Below are 22,779 nucleotides of genomic sequence, written 5' to 3' on the forward strand. Positions count from 1 at the left end.
TTTTCAATTCCACGTCAATATTCTCCAATAAGACCACTACAAGGAAAACATTTTCTAGGCCTTTTGTGGTGTACCATTACAAGCTAGGAGTGCTTCTTTCACAATTTTCCAATGAGACAACCATATATGTGCAACCCTCCAGTACAGGCGCAAAAAAAAAAAAAAAAAAAAAATCAAACTTGTCAAGCCTTAACCTTTTTATGGGCTGGGCTGAAGGTCAGATTACTAAAGTTTGCGATGTTTGGTATACTACCAAAAGAAGGCAAATGTCGAATAATATATTTGTGACGAGCTCCAAACCGAGACAAGTAATCTAAAGCATACCGAGCTTGGCCTAACCAAGTCGTTAGAGAACAGTCTTCATTGATTACATGACATGGTTTTCTTCGTTTCCCTTTCTTTTTTTGATATTGAAATAAGGTTGTCGAATCCGTTACAGACAAGAGAAAAATAAATCTTTCTTGTATGTGCCAAATGAATACCAATACTATGTAGCTATTACATAACTAACAGTCATGGTAATATAAAGTTATAGAATACATATCTTGAGCAGACTGAACGTAATATATGAACTAATGAGAAAATGAAGCCATGAACAGATCTGAAGAAGAGTAATAATAGGTGATACATTAAGTAACATACCTCATTTGTATATGGAAAAACCAAACTGTGAGTGAGATCGTGTGAAGAATATGCTATCGTTTCAGTGCTGTTTATCTTGCTTCACGTCAGGCAACGATGATTCTCCTGTGTTTCTGGACTTTGCCGGGGCTACTTTAGCCGGGTTTGAGCGTTCTGACTGACTGAATTGTATCAATACTTGCATTAGAGCTGTTATTACTCCCAATATCACAACTGAAATGGCGATTCCTTTCCATGACGATAACAGAGCTGACCAGTGAAGAAACTTGAACACTCCGAACACAATCGTTACTGCCCAAGCTGTAATAACCTGCAATTCAGTAAACGTAGGAGTGAAACATATCAGCGAGATACTGAAAATTAGCACCCATGAGTAGGAGGGTTTTTTAGCCATTGATTTTACCACAAGAGATTTCGATGGTCGACCAATATCTTGATATAATTGATCCCCAAAAGTATCATCGGCTTTATGCTTGTCCAACAATGCATCCTATTGTTCCGGTAAAAAGCCCATGAAGCATGTTTGGATAAAAATATTCCGATAGCAGATGAACAGCTCATACCTTGGCGATAAAAACATCTCTACACCATTGTGCAACGGCATCATCTGATTCAGGAAGATCTTTCATATTGTGTCGTTTGATATGCACATGAACCTACAGCAATTGGAGAGAAAAATCGGCTTTACCTATGTATTTATTCTCACAGCCAGATACTCGGCAAATAATATTCTAATCGTTGTAACAATAACTATAGAACTTGCGATGTTTTGACCTTTAATGATATATCGAGTACAAGAATATGCATCGAAATTACGGGTGTGTTTGGCTAATGACTTTTTGGTTGGACAAACAACCCAAAAAAGTGTGGTAAACGGATATTAAGCTCGAATTATGACACTACTATGAATAGTTTTTTCATTGACTTTCAGCTTTTTGACCCACTTATTCAATAGTACACAACCAATAACTAACAAATAATTTTATCAAACATCTCCATAACAGTGGTCTTTATAGTATAAATCTGGCTTAATAGCTAGCAAATCAGCTAAAAATTCCACCAGATTAAACTAGCCAACAGCTCCAACTAAATCCATTTGCCAAACAAACCCTATAAAGTATGATACATGACATATAGGGAAGATCAATCCTGGCAATGAAGGGACTATTGCTTACCACAGAAGACTGTCCTTTGACCAGCCTCATCATTGTAGGTTGTGGTGAACTTTTTGGAATGCCTACCGTGACTTCATAAATTGCAGGGACAAATGAACGCATATGACTAACTGCTGCTACAAATCCCTGTATTCGAAATATGAATGAGATCAGCAGCAGAGCCATTTTGAAAATTTTGGGGGTCCTGTGCAAAACTTTGATTTTGCGTCTTATTTATAGTAAATATATTTATTTTAATTAATAAACTTAACATATTTTTTTTTCATTAACTTTTTCATATACGGGAGAAAGAGGGGCCCTGTGCGGTCGATCACCTCGCACACCCTCAACGACCCAATTAGCAGAGTTGGCACCCCAATCATGGAACTCAGGGGCTGCACAATAAGGGAGAAAAAAACCTTTGTGCGTGGGATCAAGACATTTCTAGGAACTGGGAGGCCTTGAGAAATAGCATATTCTTGAGCAGCTACAAGCTTGGCTTGTGTAAATCGAGTGCCCTCGACAAACAGAGCCAACCAGAAAGGCAGAGGGTAGTCCTTTAGCCTTTGAAAACCTAACTGCAGGTAAACCAACAGATTCATGTGAGAAATTGTGGGATTGCAAGAGACAAGGTACATGCATATTAATTCCCATTTCATATAAAAGTACCTTCAATGTACTTTCATCTTTGGCCCAATTTCTCTCAAGGAAAAGATACTCGGAGAACCACATCGACCAACCAATCACCTGCAAAAATCATCAATGCATAAAAAGTTGTAACAAGGTTAATTAATGGAATATAGCAGTCAATGAAACTTTCTACCAAATAAAACACTGCCAAAATGATAGGGGGAGCGAAAAAATTCTTGATAAATAATATCAGACGTAATTAGTTTCCCAGAGGAAAAAGTGTGAATCCAAAAGAACATAAACTTTAAAAAAAGCGCGTACCATACCATATATACACATACACTCCCTGCCCAGTTCAAACTTTCACTATATAAGAATTTACTACTCAGAAAACATGGTATGGTGAAGCAGGATTGGTTAAATTATCTCTTTAACACTCAGATAGGTTTCCAACAGAATATGCATATAATTTCTGGTATTCCCAGGAGAGCATATTGAGGAGAATTAGACCACAGAAAAGTTGCGAGTGCACAAAAATTGTTTTAGTTCAATGGGCAGCCAGACTTGCATTAAACTGTTTTTCCAGAATAGCATATTGAGGAGATTATGAATCAGCAAAAACAACACCACACAACAATGCCAAAGCTTTAACACATTCTTGTATGAGACGGTCTCTCGGTGAGCTTAATTAATAAAAGTTATTAGTAAATGGGCTTCTTGTTTTGAGTTCGTCTCACCGAGAGACGGTCTCTCATAAGAATAGCTCAAGCTTTAATGGTTTAATCCCAACAATGTGAGGATATAAAGCAACACATACAACCTGAAAAATAGATTTTGGATTATAAGAATAAACTCAAATTGCAATGGACTGATTAAATCTTAACAGATGTATGAAGCACAGAAAACTAAGTATACGAGGGAGAGAATGTAGTTTAAACCTTTAGCTATAATTAACCACCAACTTCACATTAAAAAAATGATGACAAGATCTATGTTATTTGGACTCGGGTACTAATGTCGGATACTGGTACGTGTCCAAGTGTTGGATACGTCCAAATATTCAATTTAACGCCTAAATGAAGAGTCTAAGTGTCAAACCAATGTCCGAACATTAAGGATCGGACACGGGTACGTGAAACAAAATGAAGAGTCCGAGTAACATAGGACAAGATATATAGACAAATAAATGGCAAAGATAACAAATAATTTAACTACGCATCTAATAATCATAGCAGTGGAGCATGTATAGAAGTCATGTTTTGGAAAATTACTTACAGGAAGTAACTTTGATGATTTCTTCATAACAGCTAATGCGCTACCAAGGCAACCTGCCCGCTGTCACAAGTACGCTAGATCAGCTGAGGAGCTAATAATATGAACCAAATCCTTATGTCCTAAATTTTAAATAGAAGTATAATATATAAGTGAATAGTAATGTAGATGGGAGGTCTAAGTTTTAGTTGATTTGAATTAACAGGCTTCTAAAACAGCAACAGAAATACTTGCCTGAGCCAACACCCATCCGACCAGCCAATCAATGTCACTCTTATGGTTTGATACCACTAATGCATGCTCTATGCCTGTGAAATTGCAAACAATTGCATTAATAGCCAAGCAGAAGGGTCTGACAAAACTTTGTGGATTTAGAACTAATTTTAAAGACCAATCTGCATTAGAAAAAACCTAGGAACATTATGAAACTAGCGAGCTTAGCTAGTTCAAACTACCTAAACAAACAAAATCAGTCACTTTCCAATCATTTCTATGCAAGCCTAATGCTCGTTCCCTTCCCTAACATAAAGGTTAATCATAATCACAAGTTTGTTATGTCCATGGAATAAAATAGCGGGTGGCATCCTTCACCAATTCATTCAATTTCATCACTTCTGCAAGAGTAAACATGGTAAAAAATGTTTGGGGATACCAAAAACTTGGAAACAAAAGGAAAACTTCCAACGAGGGACTAGCAGATTTCAGACACATATATGATCTTAAAAGGAAATAAGAGGTGAATAGTGTAGTCAAACAACTGTCACCTGGAACTTGAAAGCTCTACCACCTTTAATTGCGAGGAGTCAATTTGATATAGGAACAAAAGTTGCAAATAGGGTTGCATGAGAGAAAAAATATAGACAATATAGTATTGGATGAAAATTGAAAGCTCTTGAATTGAAAGCTCTACCACTGTTAAAAGCTCTTGAATTTCCTCAAACTGATTGAGGTGCTTTAGACGATTTTGTGTACTTGGTAATAATCAGTCGGAGTCAGATAATCCACTTGAACATGGGTCCATCTATTGTCTAGTAATTAGATGAAAATTGTTTGTCAACTTTGCAAGGTTGTCCTTTTGAAACACTGTGATTCAAGGGTTGAATATGCTAGTCGGATTTCGAGCATACAAATTTACAAACTATAATGAATCATCCAATACATATCAATACCTTAAGTTTAATCGGAATTTGTCACAAATATTTGTACATACCCAACTGCCGGAATGTCTCAGTATCTGCGAAAACTTTGATCTGCATAACAGAAGCTAATAAATTAGATCTCAATCAATCAATGATTCCATTATCCGAATACCATTAGATCTCAATCAATCAATGAGTTTGTTACTCGAACACCTTTCTATAGTTCCCACCTAGGCGAAGTTTGGAGGGTTGAATGAATACAACCTTACTCTTGTAACAACAATGATGTTATTTCCCATTAATCCTTGTAAAAACAAATTAGATTTCAATCTATATCAGAATTAAAAAAACAAGCAAAATTTGCATTTTCATGATACTAGAAAACTACAGAAATCAAGAAATTCAAATTTTTCTGTACAGAATAAAGGTATACAATTTTCGAACACTGTAAGGTTATTAGGGGCAAAAGTTATTCGGATAAAAATCATAAACCAAACCATTTTAGTCATTGTAGTCATCAACTTCCCACAACTTTGCTTTTTTACACCTCATATTAAAGTCATCAACTTCTCAATCATTCAATATTCTTACTATTGCGCTCGTTACAACAATCTCAAAGTCTTGCTCCCAAAAGATAGATTAGCTATACAAAAAATAGGTTAGCTATAGGAAGCAATATATCAATTTCAACTGTCGTCCACATGAAATTTCTTTCTCCAATCATTTCGATTTTCTACCATGTCAATTTGTGAATCAAAATCTTTCAAATCATTTTCCATTCTTGCCTCATAGCTTATCTTCAGTTTTCCCAGCGTTCTTTTTAACAATATTCAACCATTAAAAATTTTAGGCTTTAACAACATTCAACCATTAAAATTTCCCACCATAGATTACTATTGTCTGCACTAGTGATTGCAACATGTTGGTAGTACAAGACCTTTCATAACAGATTACCCAAACAAGGATTATTTTTAATTTTAGTTAACTTCATAAGGCAGCATGTTTGCTCTTTAAATATGCACATAAATATGATAAGATCAACCCTTTACCCTGAACTTACAAACTCAACGAGGGCATATTTTCCACATCCAATAACTTTCGTAACTTGAACTTTCCCGTTCTTTCGTAACAACATTCTCCTAACAAATAGTACAACAATAGCAACGATTTAAGTAAAAATTAACCAAGTAAAAAACCTTCCAAAGATTCTCTAGCAAGAATGTACAAAACACTACATCCATAATTCAAATAATTAGGATGCTACTACTACTACAACAATAATGTCAATGCCTTAATCTTAACATACGGGTCAGCTAACAACACTAGTATGAAAAAAAAAAGGAAAATAATGGAAGGGGGAAAAGGGGAAATATGTTGATGTTTTTTCCTACAAAATCTTCCAAAAAATGAAAGCATTTGTTTAGTACAAAATGTAAGGAGCTGTCGGCTCTCTCCTTCAATTCCCTTCCCTCCCTTTTGTAATCCAATGAAGGAAACGGAATCCTTTCACTCCATTCCCTCACATCCAAATATGGTGTAAAGACTCGAATAACCCGAGGCCACCATCATCCCAATGTCCATTGTTTTTACATTAGTAACAAAATATAACAAATTCATCAACAAAAGATATAGTGATTATTTATAAATGTATTTCAAATTGGCAAAAATAAGCTATCATAAATTACCTGAACCCTAGCCCACCAATCAACCAGCCAAACAAGCTCTATCCACAATAATTCCGCTATAATTCGATTGATTCTTCTGTAAGTATTCTTCGAAAATGGCCGCACAAGAACAAAACAAATTGCCTGAAAGAAAAACACCTTATGATTAATGAAAAGTTAATTTTCTACATCAAATCTTTTCCCATACCATTTTACATAGTACTAAAATTACGAGTATTTACTACCTAATTTGAATAATCCAATAAAACAAGAAGATTTATGAATTGTATTGGAACTAAAAGAGGCGATTTTTCCAAAGTTTAACTCAAAAGAACGGAAATTAAGCTTCAAAGTAGAACTACCCAAAACAACAAATATAAAACCCATAACAAATGAATCAAGCAAACTAGAAACTAAAGTCAAATAATGAATACATAGGGGTAAAAAGATGGGGAAAAAGGTTTTTGAAAAAGAAGCAATGAGAAGAAAAAGAGAGAACCTGAAAGAAATTAACGAAGAGGCCAGAGATGAAGAAGAAAAGGCCCAAAGGTACGATCACAGCCGCAGCTGGAATCGACATTGATGGACCTTCTTTAACCAACAACACTATTCACTACTCACACAAGATTTACGCGGAATTAAGGAAATATGAAGAAGAATAAGACGACGACGAAGAAGAAGATGAAGATGATGAATGCGTGAAGGAGAAAGAGTAAAGACTAAGGACCAAGGATTATAGAGTCGTTTGGTTATGAATATTCATATTAATAATAAGGCGACTTTCTCATCCCCATAATTGGCATGATTTTACAGGAATGGATTTCATTATGAATATTCATATTAATAATAAGGCGACTTTATCATCCCATAATAAATCCCCCAACTGTAAATTAATTAGCTTCCCAATTCAGGTGGGCAATGAGTGTTCATTTAATTTATTGGATTGACTTTGTATTTGGTATATTGGGAAATTTGGTTATAATTTTGGATAATTTTTATATTATTGGATTTATTTTAAACTTTTCTGCACATGGAAATTGGATAATCAACTTATCGTTGAAAGTTCGGTATACGATTTAAAGTTTCAATAATGTCAAATTTGATTGTAAGTAATTTGATTTTTATTTTTCAGTTCAAACTCAAAATTTACTTGTTTGATCATCAAAATAGTTATAATTTTCTTTTTCATACGTCTTATTATATTGGCTACGCTTTTTATATTTAGAATCGGCCACCATTTTAGCCAATTTTTATTTACTTCATTTGTTCCTCTCACTTTGCCATATTTTCAATATTTCTCTATTCCATTAATCTTGCCTCATTTACTATTTTAAGTATGTTAATGATTATACGCCTCTTTATTTTAGCATGTTCTACTTAATTTGTCATATTTCTATTTAAAACAAAAGACATAATCCTACTATATTTCATATATTCTATCTTATTTTTAAATGATGAAATAGAAATACACATTAATTTTCCCTTCTAAAAATAATGAACTCTCAAGAGTACTTGTAGCTCATCATTTATACTTCGTAACACTAGTCTACTACCACCCTTCAAAGTTCAAACCCATTTCACAGTACTGCCTTGCCAGATTTTCTATTGAATATTAGAGACAGAGGAGTATACACTTCAATCTCTGCAATAATATTAAATTTCGGCTTCATTTTTCTCAAATTTTGTCCTTTTCATTGAGATTTATGTGGAAAAATTCATTCCATAAATTCTTTCCATTCACTTATGAATTCAGCATTTTCCCAATCACCCACAAGGCCGAAATCGGATCTTGAGGTCAGTCTTTCAGTATTTCTTTAACTTTGCATGTACCCCGTTTCGGTAATTATGATTAGCTTCTTTTTTATGGTGTTTTGTGTTGATTTTATGTGATTAGCATGTTTTTGGAGTTATCCATGTGATCAAATTCATATTTGCCTCAGGAAACCTTGTTTGGGTAATGGGTTGTTTACTTGATTTGATTAGTCAAGATAATTTTTTTAAATGATGAATAACAATAGATTTCTGTAACTAAGATGAACTTAAAATTTCCCATTTGATCAAACGGCTGCACCTAATGTGGATTTGTTGCATGCTTTGAGTAGCTAAAGGGAATTTTCCCCCTTAAAAACATTTTTGTTTATAGTTGCTGTAGAACTTATTTATTGAATGGTCAAAGAGAGCTAGAGGGAATTCGGAAGTTGACAATATGGACGAGAAACTTGGGTTTTGTTGAGGTAAAGCCCTAATGATAATGGATTAGATGAATTGATTTGATCAACTGATTGCTTTGTTTGGTAGAATTAGGTGATACTAATAGTAGTGTGCATGTTTGAGCAAGTAAAGTGGCATGCATAGACACAAGTCTTCTATTACTACTTGCAAATTAGGAGTAATATGTTATTGGGCATCATATTGTCTATTCATCTTCAATGGCTTGATCCCAAGCTCCTCTTTGGAGTGTATATAGAAAGAGAAGATTTGGCCAAACCATTGTCACCTGGAAGGCTGGAACGTCATTCGGTTTGGAAGGGGGAGCAGGAACACGGAACACAACCTAGAGTGACTCGGGAATGATTGGGTGCGGGATACATTATGTATAAATATGTATTTGAAAACAAAATTAAATTAAAATGATTATTTTGCTTTAAGAAATTATTTTCAAGTGGAATTTTTTAGACTTCTTGGCATTTTGTTTTTTTTTTCTCCCTTCTTTTTTCTTTAATTTATAAATGAAGGCCAAATGCCTTTTAAAAAAGGTCTTCTACACCGAGACATCACCTGGAGCGATTTGAGTCGCTTTTCATGATGATTGGGGACAAACGTTCCCAGATCGCGGAACGTGGCTACTTTCCACATTCCATGTAATTATGGGCCAACCCTCTATTTAATTCTTCTTTTTTGATTGATTTGACTTGTAACCTATAAAATGGGTCCAATCTTTTGAATTTTGATCAATCTTTTCGCCACAAGACAGGGTCAAAGAGTGGTTTGATAGGTGATGTTGGTAATGCACAAGAGGAGTTGCTCTTGGTTACTTCTTGTTGCTGTTGGCTCAGTTGTGGTGTTAATATGTCTTGCTCAATTCTCTTTGTCACCGTGGGGATCTACTAGAAATTATTTTAGTGTAAAGCAAGCTCAAACAACATGCATTCCACATAATATTCAAGCTTCCCAATCGGGGCTTAGCTTGTCTTGTCGCTTCCCTGCTGATTTACATAAGGCAGTTGTTTATCATGGTGCTCCTTGGAAAGCTGAAATAGGACAGTGGCTTTTGGGTTGTGATTCAGTTGTTAATGAAATAAGTATCACTGAGGTATTGATCTCATCAACAATTTAATATGATTTTCTTCATTTGGAAACTTTTAGGCGGTGTTTGGTACTTTGGTATGAGCGTTTTAAGGTTCAAGTAAGGGATTTACTTAACTCATTTCAATATTTAGTGTTGGTTATGAGTAGCCGAATCCCTTTCATAAATGTAATGGATACCTCCAAATTGTTTCTACTCATAAAGCAGTTGTTTATGCAGTCATAACTCATGGTATCTCTTGCCATCACATTCGATTCCTGTTTCCTTTTTTGTCCAATAGACATTAGAAAGCTAGAACCTTTTTGTGAAGTAGCTTATTATTTCCGCTCTAAGTGTTGTACTTTTGTCAACTTTGCATGAAGAAAATTAGTGGGAAGGTCTGCAAAAATTTCTGCAGTGGTCGAGGTGTTTGCAATCATGAACTTGGACAATGTCGTTGCTTTCATGGATATAGCGGTTAGTATTTTCCCTCCTACTGGTTGTAATTTGCTTGTTTAACCATTTTAAAGATATTGTGTTAGGATACACAATAATATTTATTTCAGTTTAGCTTGGTATCTGAATTCGGTCTTTACCCAACCTTCCATGTAGTGAGTTCTAAAATATTCTTCATTTCATGGCGTAGGTGAACAATGTTCAGAAATACTGTACCTAGCTTGCAACTATCCTGTAACCCCGGATCTACCCTATGGTCGGTTTGTTGTCTCAATTTGCCCGGGTCAGTGTGATACAACAAGAGCTATGTGTTTTTGTGGAGAAGGTACAAAGTATCCTTATCGTCCCGTGGCTGAGCATTGTGGGTTTAAGAAAAAGTAAGGAAGTACAAACAACTCATTTCGATTCTATATTTTATTCACTGCAAGTCTGCAAGATGATGATTCACTTTGCAATTTTTTGTATCTTTCCAGTGCAAGTTCTATACTTCAATTGACTGACTGGGGAAAACCTGATACGGATGTGTTTACAACAAATAGAAGCGTGCCAGGATGGTGCAATGTGGACCCAGGAGAAGCATATGCTGGCAAGGCAAAATTTAAAGAAGAATGTCATTGTAAATATGATGGACGCATAGGGCAGTTTTGCGAAGTACCTGTTATGTCAGCCTGTATAAATCAGTGTTCAGGCCATGGATTTTGCCGTGGTGGATTTTGTCAGGTATTATGATCATAGATTTTTTATTGCAAGCTACTAAAGAGCCTATTGTGCCGTACTTGGAAGGCTCATGAATGCTTCTATCTCTCGTATCTCTTGTTCTTTTCTTTCCTTCACAAAATGTGTACAAAACATAAGAGCGATACAACAAAGGTCCATGATTAATGACTAATAAATAAATTAATCAAAGAATAATAGTTCCCGAGTTTGAGAGTGTTATATCCTACCTTCTTCCTTGATTGCTTAACGGCTAGTTTACTGTTAAATTCTCATGGTAAGTGGTTTCATGTCATAGTGTAAATATAAGCACCACGATTGCATTGTTTAGGTTTTTAAGGTTAGCACAACCACAATATTGGTCGTGACAACTGAAAAGTCATCTTCATTGACCGCAAATCTGGTTTTATGACCTTCACTGCAACCCCAACCACATTTGGGATTCTATTAATGCTGCTTGATTTAGCGTGTTTTAAAAAATATTTGTTTTGGATAGTGTCATGGAGGATGGTATGGAGCTGATTGCAGTATCCCCTCAGTTTCAGCATCAATCAGTGACTGGCCTCAGTGGTTACGTCCTGCTCACATTGATTTGCCTGGACCTGGTCATGAACATGCTGCTGAAACTATTGATGAGCTTGGTGCTCTCGTTACAAAGAAAAGGCCATTGATATATGTTTATGATTTGCCCCCAGAATTCAATAGTCTTCTCCTTGAGGTAGGTGAGCACATTGCTTTCTGTTGTTCTGCACTTTTCTGATTACAACTTGCTTAGCTTTATGCCTTTTTTACAGGGACGCCATTTCAAATTTCAGTGTGTAAATAGACTTTATGATCATAGAAATGCTACAGTTTGGACAGAACAACTTTATGGTGCACAGGTATTATGTGAATCTTTTCAATTCTGATCAATTATTTCGATGGTCATAGAAGCTATAAGCCCTCTCTTTTCTTGCAGATGGCATTTTATGAAAGCATTTTAGCTAGTCCATATAGAACACTGAATGGTGATGAAGCAGATTTTTTCTTTGTTCCTATTCTTGATTCATGCCTCATTACTCGTGGTGATGATGCTCCCCACCTGAATATGCAGGCAAGTGGAATGCAGTTATAACTTTATGTCTGTTAATCGATTTTCCCATTATATATTGCTTTATATTGTATTTTTTTTTTTGAGCTTTTGAAGTAGTTTGCCTTTTTAAATTGGTATTTTTAAACATTTTGATTTTGTATCAAACGTCTTAGTCTCTTAGTTTGGGCAACGACTCACCTATATTGCGAGGCCATAAAAAATTTTGGGAGGCCTTACTTTACCATGGAAAATATTATGGTTGTGGACGCGTTTGCGAATATGATCGCCTTGTCTCGGAAATCGGCTGTGGAGTAATTATGCGGATGTGGCCATTGCAACGTTAATTTTTTAGAAAGAAACCACATAAGAGGTTTTTGAACTTATACTTTCTTTTTTTGTTGAACAACTACTATTATGCAATAATATGCCCATAAATATTATAAATACATTACACACTATATAAGGTTCTGTTGTTGAAAATTTATCCTTTAACTAGTTAATTATGTCATTTAATAGCTAATTTTTTCAATAACTGTGATTAAATTGATTTGTAATAATTAAATTGATGGGTATTTTTGAAATTTTAATAGGTTGATGTTGCTAGAACTATTTTATATTTTAGGCTTCAAGATTGTTACTTAGAGTGTTGATGGCTTATACCTTAAGCCTATGTATGTACATATTATTTAGATTATCAACAATGACTTCAATATAACTAGCATCATAATTAAGCTAACATAATGATATAAAGATTACTATATAAAGTATAAACCAAAATAATTGGTTGCATTAAAATTTAACACAATCATATAAAGATTACTATATAAATTTAACACAATCATATAAAGATTACAATAATTACATTTTAGAGTCCACATAATTTATATATCACATTCACCACCACAATGAGTGTTGATGAGGTTTTTGTTCTTCAACATTGATATTAAAATGATAATATGGTTTACAGAACCATATGTATTCATGTTCACAAAATACGAATCGCTTGATAGTAGGTTGTAATGTACTAAATGTTCGTATTGACCATGCCCATAATTAATAGTAACCTGGTTTATTATTTGAGGATGAGTGGATTTGTCTTGGGAACTAGTAGGCTAGAATTGCTTCCGATATGTTGAAGGATTTGGATTTTGGTTTTGGTTTGGCATATTACTTAAACTCGTAGAGTTTCCCCAAATTGGAGCAAGATCTGGGTGGTTGAATTGATTCATGTTGTTGCCTGTGTAAGTAGAATCCTAACCACACCCATAGTTGTTCATTGGTGTAACTTTCCATTCGTTGCATACGTGAAAAACAAGGTCGTATTGTATCGTATTGGCCGTATCGTAAAGGTTTTGAAATTTACCGATTGATATTGCCCGTACCGTACAGGTGTAAAAAACCACTTTTTAGGTTGTTTCAAGCTATATTTCATGGTTTAGGCTTAAACTTGGCAATACGATAACCGCATTACCTCGCTACGATATTAATGTGTCAGTGTCTGCAACCGCAACCGTTATTGTATTTTTGCACAATGATTTGTTTTTCTCATCACCATCTGATGGTTGTTTAACTATAAATACAGGCGCCTTGAAAATGTTTTAGATATGGGTCGGTCACATGTGTCGGTTGATCTGATAAATCCTTTTGTTGTACTTCTATGTATCGTATGGCACATTGTCTCGATGATAATGGGTAACCCTCATTTATCTAGGACTATAAAAACTTAAATATGTGTACTCCATCTCCAAGTAATTCGGAACTCTTGTGCATCCTTTTACCATGCTGTATATGGTTGAGTGTGGAAAAATGGGAAATGTTTTAGATGAAATTGATGCTCATGCTCATCAATCTATTTTCGTTGATTTTTGCTCTCATTTGTGAAATGGCAGGAGCATAGAGGTGTGAGGAGCTCCTTCACTTTGGAGTTCTACAAGAAGGCATATGATCACATTGTAAAACATTATCCTTATTGGAAACGTTCATCTGGAAAAGACCATATTTGGGTATGGTGTGAACCAGAGCTTCTAAAAAAGAATTTTCATGAGAGAAATACTGGGCTTTGGAGAGTATGAGTGGGTTGGAATTAATCTTTGTTATGTACTTTATGTCAGTTTTTCTCATGGGATGAAGGTGCTTGCTATGCTCCTAAGGAGATATGGAACAGCGTGATGTTGGTTCACTGGGGCAACACAAATACGAAACATAAGCATTCAACTACTGCCTACTGGGCAGACAACTGGGATGGCATATCCCCTGATAGAAGAGGCAACCACCCCTGTTTTGACCCTAGCAAAGATCTAGTTCTTCCTGCTTGGAAACGGCCTGATGGGGAATCTTTTAAGGCTAAACTTTGGGCAAGGTGCACAGCTGAAGAGATTTTTTTTGCTAACGTTCTTTTTCGTTTAGTTTCTTAGTATCATGCTGATTAAGTGATTATTTTTCCTGATAGGTTTTTGCTTTGCTTACATGTGTCATAATCACTTTCTGCTGCAGGCCTCATGAACAGAGGAGGACACTTTTCTACTTTAACGGGAATCTCGGGCCATCCTATGAGCTTGGCAGACCACAAGCTACGTAAGTTCTTTGTGTTGGATCTGCATTGGAATGCAAGTGGCCTGATTATATTCAAAAATTTCTCTTTTTGATACTCATTCTAGTGGTTTTCAGTTGATCTATTGGCTTAAATATGTTTCTTTTTGTATATAATACAGATATAGCATGGGCATTAGACAAAAATTAGCTGAAGAATTTGGTTCAAGTCCTAATAAAGATGGGAAGCTGGGCAGGCAGCACCAGGAAGATGTAATCGTGACGCCATTACGCTCTGATAAATATAAAGAAGAATTGGCTAGTTCTGTTTTCTGTGGGGTTTTTCCTGGAGATGGGTGGAGTGGTAGAATGGAAGATAGCATCCTCCATGGATGCATTCCTGTGATTATCCAGGTAAGTTTCGTCTTCTTGCTTTCTACTAATTTCTCGACCATTTTTCTGATAAATGGCAGTGTCTATTGATAGTGAAAATGCGAGATAAGCAGCCACCTTTATGCAAAATAGTTTTAGGAGGGGAGGGGTTTAATTTCTCATGAATTAGTATGTTATTAAGAACTGTGTTGCATCAAGTTACATCTGGAATCATTTCGTCAAAAATGGAAATGGAAATGGAAATTGTTGCAAAATGGGATATAACTGCTTTCTTTATCAGTCAACAGACCATTAATCATTCGCAGAAAAGCCATGTATCTCAGCGTATTATGCCATACGTCATGTGGTTCGAAAAAATATATTCAGTCAGAAGGATGTTCATAAGAAACTCTTGGGCCAAACAAGGCTACGAAATCCACTTCTGAAATTTCTAATTGCCTTCAAGATGTTCTTGTTACGGTTGATTTTGCTTGTTTTGTGATTTATGTTGGATAGCTGGTTGATTAATCGATCACCCATATTCTATGAATGCATATGGGTAGGATTCTTAGGCTTATTTTAATCAGAGCTAAATAATACAAGCTTGCATGGCGTAAAATTTGAAACTTACCACAACTCTCAAATATTCAATGGTTCTCTAAATGTGAGTTTTATCGATTTTTGATTGTTCAGGATGGCATTTTTCTTCCATATGAAAATGTCCTCAACTATGAAAGTTTTGCTGTGAGGATTAGCGAGGATGAAATTCCGAACTTGATAAAGGTTCTAAGGGTAATTTTCTTCCATTTTGGTGTTTCCACTCTCTATAAGTACTCCCATTTGTGCATATTATATTTTGGCTGTGTCTGACTAGTGATTCTGTACCATTTGATGTAGGCATTTAATAAGACAGAGATAGAATTTAAGTTGGCTAATATTCAGAGAATTTGGCAGCGGTTTTTGTATCATGATTCCGTCTTGCGGGAGGCTGAGAGGCAGAAATCTGTTTTTGGTCATGTCGATGATTGGGCTGCAGAGATACTGAAATTAACTGAAGATGATGCATTTGCAACACTTATACAGGTAGATAATTTGACATTTCGCTACTTTTGTGCCTCTTGCTACATTGGATGGTTCTCATGATTCAAGTGTTTTGATCCACTCCTTTGCTCGTCTTCCAGTTCTCAATTTTTACTTGATGATTTGCTAGTCCTCCAAGCTATGGTTTTAGTTTCAATTGCCCATCTTCTAAACTACAAGTCTCTTTCAATTACCCCGGGTTGCAATGATGTGATATTAAGTCAATTTGGCAAATGATATTGGCTGGAGTTGGTGGCTAGTTGGACCAACTGAAATTATTGGCAAGTTTGTTAGCTGTTGGGGGTGTTTGGCAACCGGCTGTTGTTGGTTGTTGACTTTTTTAATTGGCTTGTTTGACCAGCAGGAAATGTTGGCTATTTTTGTTGGCTTTTAAGCTAGCTGAAAAGGTCTGTTGTTTATTGAGATATTTGGTAAATTAAGGTCTTGGCTGTTGACTGTTTATTAGAGAAAAAGTGGGTCAACAAAGCTAAAAGCCAACAAAAAAGCCAACTGGAGTAGCTTTTTTATTTTGGCTTAAAAGCCAGCTTTTCAGTTGATTTAAAAGTCATTTATCAAACACTTGTTTTGGTTGTTTGACCAACTAATAAGCCAAAAGCCAACCAAAAAGTTAATGTAACAGATATTGACTTATCGTTTTCGTTCTACTCAGGTTTTGCATTACAAGTTGCATAACGACCCTTGGAGGAAACAAGCTCCTTACTTAAGGAGGGCTTCTGGTCTACCCCAAGAATGCCTGGCGAAAGGCTAACTGGATCAGTTCCGCTCTACAAACAATACTGACTTGATGAGAAACGTTGATATTGGTAACAGATAAATAAACAGTGAAAATACATCAACAACCACAAGTTCTTTTTTCAGCTTGAAGTCAGCAACCTCAATGCAGCTTGATATCAACGAGATTCTGATTCAAGAACACAATACAAAAGTGAGGGATCATGGATTTGGGACTACAAATGAACATAATTACTTTTGTATCGATAGCTAGAACTATATAACATAGGAAGCACATTTGTACAGATATTATCACAATGTATACGCAATATGGCATTGCTCCTGTCCTCGCAATAATTCATTTGACAAGGTTTATATCATTTTTCGAAGCAATAATTTTTTCATAGTTGATGTGAAGAATAAGCTTGCAGAGCTAGCTTCAGCTTCATCCGGTTCTACTCGTTGCAGAAATTTTTGTTTTCCTTTCTCGAGTTGAGGGACTCTTTATGTGGCTGCTTTTCTTCCCTCCTCAGATTTTGAACATAGTTTTCTTTGGGCGACATACACTGGGTATGATGATAATGATGATGATGATGGCTAGCTTTTCATTCATTTTTCGGTATTAATGGCTTTGATGATGATCCTTAAGTAAATAAGTACCCAAGACCATTTGTGTTGCTCTTTTTTCCTATAGATAGATGATATGCGGCCTTCTATTAGTGCCTAATCAAAAGCTCCAAGGATTTGGAAGGAAGGACAATGATGAGAGATATCTCTCAATGCTCTTCACTCGGTGGGATTTGAACTCTTTAACATGCCAACTTCTTTCAAGTGCTTAGGTATTCATTTATACCTTTAACGAGACCTCAAATGGCTTAGAGGAAACATTCCTCAAGCTCCCCAAAAGTCATGGCTTCGCTAAAACTTAGGTTCTGATAATATGCGCTCGTCTGAGGGCATACAAAGCTCTTCCTAGCACCTTCTTAGTTTTTTTTTAAGAAAACTCGACCTAGATATCGTTGGAAGTTCCACTTTGTTCTTGTTTTAAGGACACGAAGCACACTCGAAACGGAGTTGTGCTTAGTCACTTTTGAAGAAAAACTATTTTGTGGCTGCAAAATAGCATTTGCATTGTAGTAGCACCAGGGACGGACATGAGTCTTGAACCTTAAGAATCTAGATCCAACTCAACCTGAATCCACCTTTTTTAGACCCTAAGGGATTGGGTCGAATCTAAGTGCATGATTCTAGGTCAAGTCTAGATCCAAATCTACATTTTTTAGACTCAGATTCAACCCAAATCCAACCCTTAGACCTTAAGAGTTTATATTCGACTCGACTCTATAAAAAAATATTATTTCAAATAATCATGAGAACAAATTCTTATAATCTTTAAAGGCCTTCTTTGCTTATACCCATTACCCACCATCCTTTCCTTCCTTCTCTGAAAGCTAATCTTCCGTCATCGCACAAATGAACCCTTCTTCAACCCTGCGACTCGACCGAAATCCGGTATATATCACCGGGTCAACTCATTACAAACTATTCCAGGCATCTCCTTTTTGTCGCCAGTATCATCTTTCTGGAACTATCCGGAAGGCCGTGCAATGTTCTTCTCTCAAATCCACTCCTGTCAATGAGGTGACTCGTGACCCAGTGAGTAGAATCGACGGGCTGAGTCAGGTTTCTGGTGTGTTGGGTTGTCAATGGGGTGATGAGGGTAAAGGCAAACTCGTTGATATTTTGGCTCAACATTTCGATGTTGTCGCCCGTTGTCAGGTCCTCTCTTTTTTTCCGAATTATATTAAGATTTTAATTTCTGTTTTAAAAATTGAAACTCCCAAAATTTATAAGATGTTTTAATGATAAGTTAGAATTGGGTATGTTAAATGGACAACTTTTTTTGAAATTTATGCGTGAAATCTATCTTACTTTGAAGGTTTCTTACTTGTTTCATCTATGTGAAAGTAATTACATGTTGGTGTTTTACCTCATTTTTTGATTATGTGCTAATGATTTGACACCCTTTTGAAAAGATGATGATTTGTTGGATTAGGAAGTATAATTTCTTAGAAGTATTTTTTGTGTACTGGTTTGTGATTTTTTTTGAATAAATTTTATGGAGATTATGGAGATTTTTGATGTAATCTTTAGTTGTAAGTAAGCTAAAAAAATCAGTAAAACAAAGATGCTTATGATTTTTTTATCCTTGCATACTTCAAGCATAATTATTTCTACGTCATTCATGTAAATGTTGTCTATGTTACTCAGACTTGTATGTCTTGTATTGAATAGTCGACATGAGAGGAGATTAGAGGCTTAGAGTATGCATTACACAATGTTACAGCCAAAAAATGGTTACTCAAGCTATTTAGGGTGTCTTAATTTGGTGATGGGAGATATTTGGGGTGAGTAAGGCTGTTGGTGTAAGTCTGTACCATAACTTCTTGGGATGTTGCGATTTAATGACCATTGACCACATACCAAAGGAGGCCCCTTATCATCACCTTCACGTTTGTTTGTGCTTTACAAGTACAATTCTGGTATCGTTGATGGTTCTGTTGGATGGTTTCGAGGAATTCAAAACTATTTGTGTGAGTGATAGATTGGTAGCGTTGAATCTAGATATTGTTCTATAAAAACCTTTGTAATATACTGATAGTGTATTATTGTTTTCTTTTGTACTTTGTCTTAAGCTAATAGGTAGTAAAACTTCTAACGAGTTGAGATTGGTGTGGGTGAATATTCTTAAAATTTTATTTAATAACCTAGAAGTTTTTAGAATAAAGGTTTCATTTAACAAGTTTGGAATGAAATACACACATTTTTCTTGGGGGGGGGGGGGGGGGGGGTGTTCTATTCGCTATTGCTCTGCGTTAGATGATTACAAGTTCTTCTCATTGATTCTAATGGCAAACACGAGACGCAATTTTGAATTGATACCTTAATGGTTCTATGTATGAATCCTAAAAACTTTTGTCCTGTTTATTTTTATGTCAGGGAGGAGCAAATGCTGGGCATACCATCTATAATTCTGAGGGGAAAAAGTTTGCCCTTCATTTAGTCCCTTCTGGTATTCTTAATGAGGAAACATTGTGTGTCATTGGAAATGGAGTTGTGGTGCATCTACCTGGACTTTTCAAAGAAATTGATGGCCTCGAATCCAATGGGGTCTCTTGCGACGGCCGTATATTGGTTTCTGATCGTGCTCACTTACTGTTTGACTTCCATCAAGTAGTGGATGGTCTTAGAGAAGCTGAGCTTGCTAAATCCTTCATTGGCACCACAAAGAGAGGCATTGGCCCAGCTTATTCAAGCAAGGTGATTAGGAATGGCATAAGAGTTGGTGATCTTAGACACATGGATACTTTTCCCCAGAAGCTTGAAAATTTATTGTTGGACGCAGCTTCTAGATTTAAAGATTTTCACTACGAGCCAGGAATGCTCAAGGAAGAAGTGGAAAAGTACAAAAGGTTTGCTGAGAGATTAGAGCCGTTCATTGCTGATACTATTCTCGTCATGAATGAATCAATCTCGCAGAAAAAGAAGATTTTGGTTGAAGGTGGTCAGGCTACTATGTTGGATATAGACTTTGGAACCTATCCTTTTGTAACTTCCTCTAGCCCGTCAGCTGGTGGAATCTGTACTGGTCTTGGTATCGCCCCTCGCGTTGTTGGTGATCTTATCGGAGTAGTAAGTTTATCTTTTGCTATTATACTTTCTTGATACTTCTGTTCAATGTACTTCAATATGGATTTACAAATATGCTTACAATCTTACATAGGAGGGAAGCTTGAAATTTTACTTTGAGTGGAAGTTACATGGATTATGTTAGTCTCTCTTTGCATCTTGCTTGCCATCTAAGCAATTAAGATCCTATGTTGGGTCATTTGCTGTGTCCATTTACTGAATTTTATGGGCTCAACTAAGCAAGGTAGCTCATCGGGTACAAGGGTGATCGAGAAGAGATGATGGGTGAAGTCAGACTATCCAGAGATTGTACAAATTTCATTACCCAAATGCCGTTAAGTGGCTCCCAAGTCCCACTTGGGCTCCCAGCTATGTGGAGTTTGAGGAGTCAAATGTACACAACCGTTAGCTTTGTAAAAGCAAAGAGGTTGTTTCTGGTTGACCCTTGATTGATTGACCTATGAAGCAAACATCATGGCCGTTTGATGGAATGGTTGCTGGAAACTGGAGTATTATACAGATGGAACATAAGGGGGGACTTGGTTTTTATTTGCTGCATTAAATTTTTATTCAAGGAATTCTCATTAAATCAGGCCGCTAGTTTGACCAGGATACGTTCCTAACAATCATGTATATTTCAGGTAAAGGCTTACACCACACGTGTCGGCTCAGGCCCCTTCCCTACGGAGATATTGGGTCAGAGTGGGGATCTGCTTAGGTTTGCTGGTCAAGAGTTTGGCACAACTACTGGCCGTCCTCGTCGCTGTGGCTGGCTTGATGTTGTTGCGTTAAAATTTAGCTGCGATATTAATGGCTTCTCTTCCATGAATCTGACAAAATTAGATGTTCTATCTGATCTTCCTGAGATCCATTTGGGTGTTGCATACAAGGATGTTGATGGAACACCAATCAAATCTTTCCCTGGCGACCTACGTGTTCTTGAACGGTTAAAGGTGAGTGGTTCTTTTTAAATGTTATCAACTCGATAAACGTAGTGTTTTATTGGTCATGAAGTATGAACATGTGTCTCAGGAAATCAAACTCCGTAGTGTTATTTAGGGAGATGAGTTGAATTGGATTTACGAGCTTTTTGAGATATGATTCAATTCCTTATTTCGGTTTATTTTTTGTTGTTGATTTAGGTGGAATACGAGGTTCTACCAGGGTGGCAGATTGATATATCATCAATTAGAAATTATGCCGATCTTCCATTGGCAGCTCGTCGCTATGTTGAACGGATAGAAGAATTAGTTGGCGTACCTGTTCATTACATCGGTGTCGGTCCTGGTCGGGATGCACTCATTTACAAGTAGCGAGTATAATGAGTGGATAATTGCATAACAATTTTTTGCACTTGGAAAGAGTGGAGGGAAAGACGATTTTGGTTCATTTAGAATTTCCCTTTGCTTATAACTTCAAGGAGATAAACTTGGAAGCAAACAAACCCACAATTTATTGACATGAATTTTTGTGTAGTACTCCTATATCATGTATTGTATTACAAATGCCAAGCACTTTGTAGTCTGCTCTTTGTCGGGCCACTTATTTCAAGTTAGATTCAGGTCAAAACAAGAAACCTATATGTCGATGATTTGTATTAGTGGAGTTATTCCACTCCTATATGAGCCATGAAGCGCAGCTTATGGTAAACATACAAAAATTTGTGTTTTTGAAATGATGTAAGAGAGTTTTGTGGAGGTGTTTGAGGATGGGTTTTGACTACACATGCGATGTCTCTAAGGCTGGGCTTGGGATTTCGAATTAAAACTAAACTTTATTATTACACTAAATTCAGGAGAACAATAAATACACATAGCTTATTTCTTTTTTTTATACAAACTCACCATAAGTGTATTTTGGCCGTAACAAAGTTAAATTTTTGTCTATCTAATATAGATTAGGAATGGTTATAAATTTAAGATCCTATTAATTTTAGGATTTGAGTCAAATTTTAAGAATCTAATATGTTTAGGTATAAGTCCAAGCCCAAATATTGAGTCTGTCCAAGGTCTTCATATCAACTCGAACCCACCCTAATTCCCATGAATTAAATTAGTTCTAATCAATTTAGATATATTTTATACTCATTTGACACCAATTTCAAACCTAATTAGACCATAAATGTAAAATGAGTCCAAAATTTCAATACCTACAAGTCTAAGTCTCGAATTTTCATTAAATTATTGTTTTAAAGTTGATTTGATACTTGGGTTGAGTCAATAGAGTCACATCCCATCTAGGGCCACACGGAAATTGGTTCAAACTTCCTAGAGAGGCACGCCCTAATCATAAATCAGAAATTGTGGAAACTGTAGGATAAAAGGGGTATAAAGTTATGATCCATCTA

At 36.0% G+C, this 22,779-nt stretch overlaps 3 protein-coding genes across 6 annotated transcripts; 2 read left to right on the forward strand and 1 right to left on the reverse strand.

Moving 5' to 3' along the window:
• Positions 1-477: 477 nt before the first annotated feature.
• Positions 478-7,344, reverse strand: LOC130815539 (1-acyl-sn-glycerol-3-phosphate acyltransferase 2-like). Its single transcript, XM_057682029.1, has 11 exons — positions 7,001-7,344; positions 6,523-6,645; positions 4,909-4,948; positions 3,933-4,006; positions 3,702-3,761; positions 2,466-2,543; positions 2,216-2,374; positions 1,818-1,943; positions 1,206-1,298; positions 1,046-1,132; positions 478-952 (listed from the first exon to the last, which is right to left on the reverse strand). The coding sequence occupies exons 1-11, from the start codon at positions 7,079-7,081 to the stop codon at positions 704-706; spliced, it is 1,170 nt and encodes a 389-aa protein (XP_057538012.1). The 5' UTR covers positions 7,082-7,344; the 3' UTR covers positions 478-703.
• Positions 7,345-7,972: 628 nt separating this feature from the next.
• On the forward strand, positions 7,973-17,122 carry LOC130813737 (uncharacterized). 4 transcript variants are annotated; one of them, XM_057679606.1, is made up of 15 exons: positions 7,973-8,295; positions 9,472-9,814; positions 10,171-10,264; positions 10,434-10,620; positions 10,717-10,963; positions 11,454-11,675; positions 11,752-11,838; positions 11,916-12,050; positions 13,919-14,032; positions 14,141-14,388; positions 14,523-14,603; positions 14,741-14,972; positions 15,624-15,722; positions 15,828-16,013; positions 16,681-17,122. In XM_057679606.1, the coding sequence occupies exons 2-15, from the start codon at positions 9,500-9,502 to the stop codon at positions 16,777-16,779; spliced, it is 2,346 nt and encodes a 781-aa protein (XP_057535589.1). In that variant the 5' UTR covers positions 7,973-8,295; positions 9,472-9,499; the 3' UTR covers positions 16,780-17,122. The 4 variants fall into 4 exon arrangements, with proteins under 4 accessions (XP_057535589.1, XP_057535580.1, XP_057535597.1 ...); XM_057679597.1 differs by having other exon boundaries at positions 9,476-9,814; XM_057679614.1 differs by lacking the exon at positions 13,919-14,032 and having other exon boundaries at positions 9,476-9,814.
• Positions 17,123-18,117: 995 nt separating this feature from the next.
• Positions 18,118-22,156, forward strand: LOC130813764 (adenylosuccinate synthetase 2, chloroplastic-like). Its single transcript, XM_057679631.1, has 4 exons — positions 18,118-18,521; positions 19,743-20,435; positions 21,074-21,385; positions 21,575-22,156. Exons 1-4 carry the CDS (start codon positions 18,216-18,218, stop codon positions 21,743-21,745), a joined length of 1,482 nt encoding a protein of 493 aa, XP_057535614.1. The 5' UTR covers positions 18,118-18,215; the 3' UTR covers positions 21,746-22,156.
• The last annotated feature ends 623 nt before the right edge of the window (positions 22,157-22,779 follow it).

The sequence above is a fragment of the Amaranthus tricolor genome, chromosome 1 (assembly GCF_026212465.1).
Source record: "Amaranthus tricolor cultivar Red isolate AtriRed21 chromosome 1, ASM2621246v1, whole genome shotgun sequence".
NCBI lineage: Eukaryota > Viridiplantae > Streptophyta > Magnoliopsida > Caryophyllales > Amaranthaceae > Amaranthus > Amaranthus tricolor.

Coding starts and splice junctions, on each gene's coding strand:
- LOC130815539 (XM_057682029.1), bottom strand. CDS start 7,081: ATGTCGATTCCAGCTGCGGCTGTGATCGTACCTTTGGGCCTTTTCTTC. Junction 1,944..2,215: donor TCTTGATCCCACGCACAAAG/GTTTTTTTCTCC, acceptor TTTCGAATACAG/GGATTTGTAGCAGCAGTTAG. Junction 1,299..1,817: donor TCAAAGGACAGTCTTCTGTG/GTAAGCAATAGT, acceptor CAATTGCTGTAG/GTTCATGTGCATATCAAACG.
- LOC130813737 (XM_057679606.1), top strand. CDS start 9,500: ATGTTGGTAATGCACAAGAGGAGTTGCTCTTGGTTACTTCTTGTTGCT. Junction 10,621..10,716: donor CATTGTGGGTTTAAGAAAAA/GTAAGGAAGTAC, acceptor GTATCTTTCCAG/TGCAAGTTCTATACTTCAAT. Junction 12,051..13,918: donor CTCCCCACCTGAATATGCAG/GCAAGTGGAATG, acceptor GTGAAATGGCAG/GAGCATAGAGGTGTGAGGAG.
- LOC130813764 (XM_057679631.1), top strand. CDS start 18,216: ATGAACCCTTCTTCAACCCTGCGACTCGACCGAAATCCGGTATATATC. Junction 20,436..21,073: donor TTGGTGATCTTATCGGAGTA/GTAAGTTTATCT, acceptor TGTATATTTCAG/GTAAAGGCTTACACCACACG. Junction 21,386..21,574: donor GTGTTCTTGAACGGTTAAAG/GTGAGTGGTTCT, acceptor TTGTTGATTTAG/GTGGAATACGAGGTTCTACC.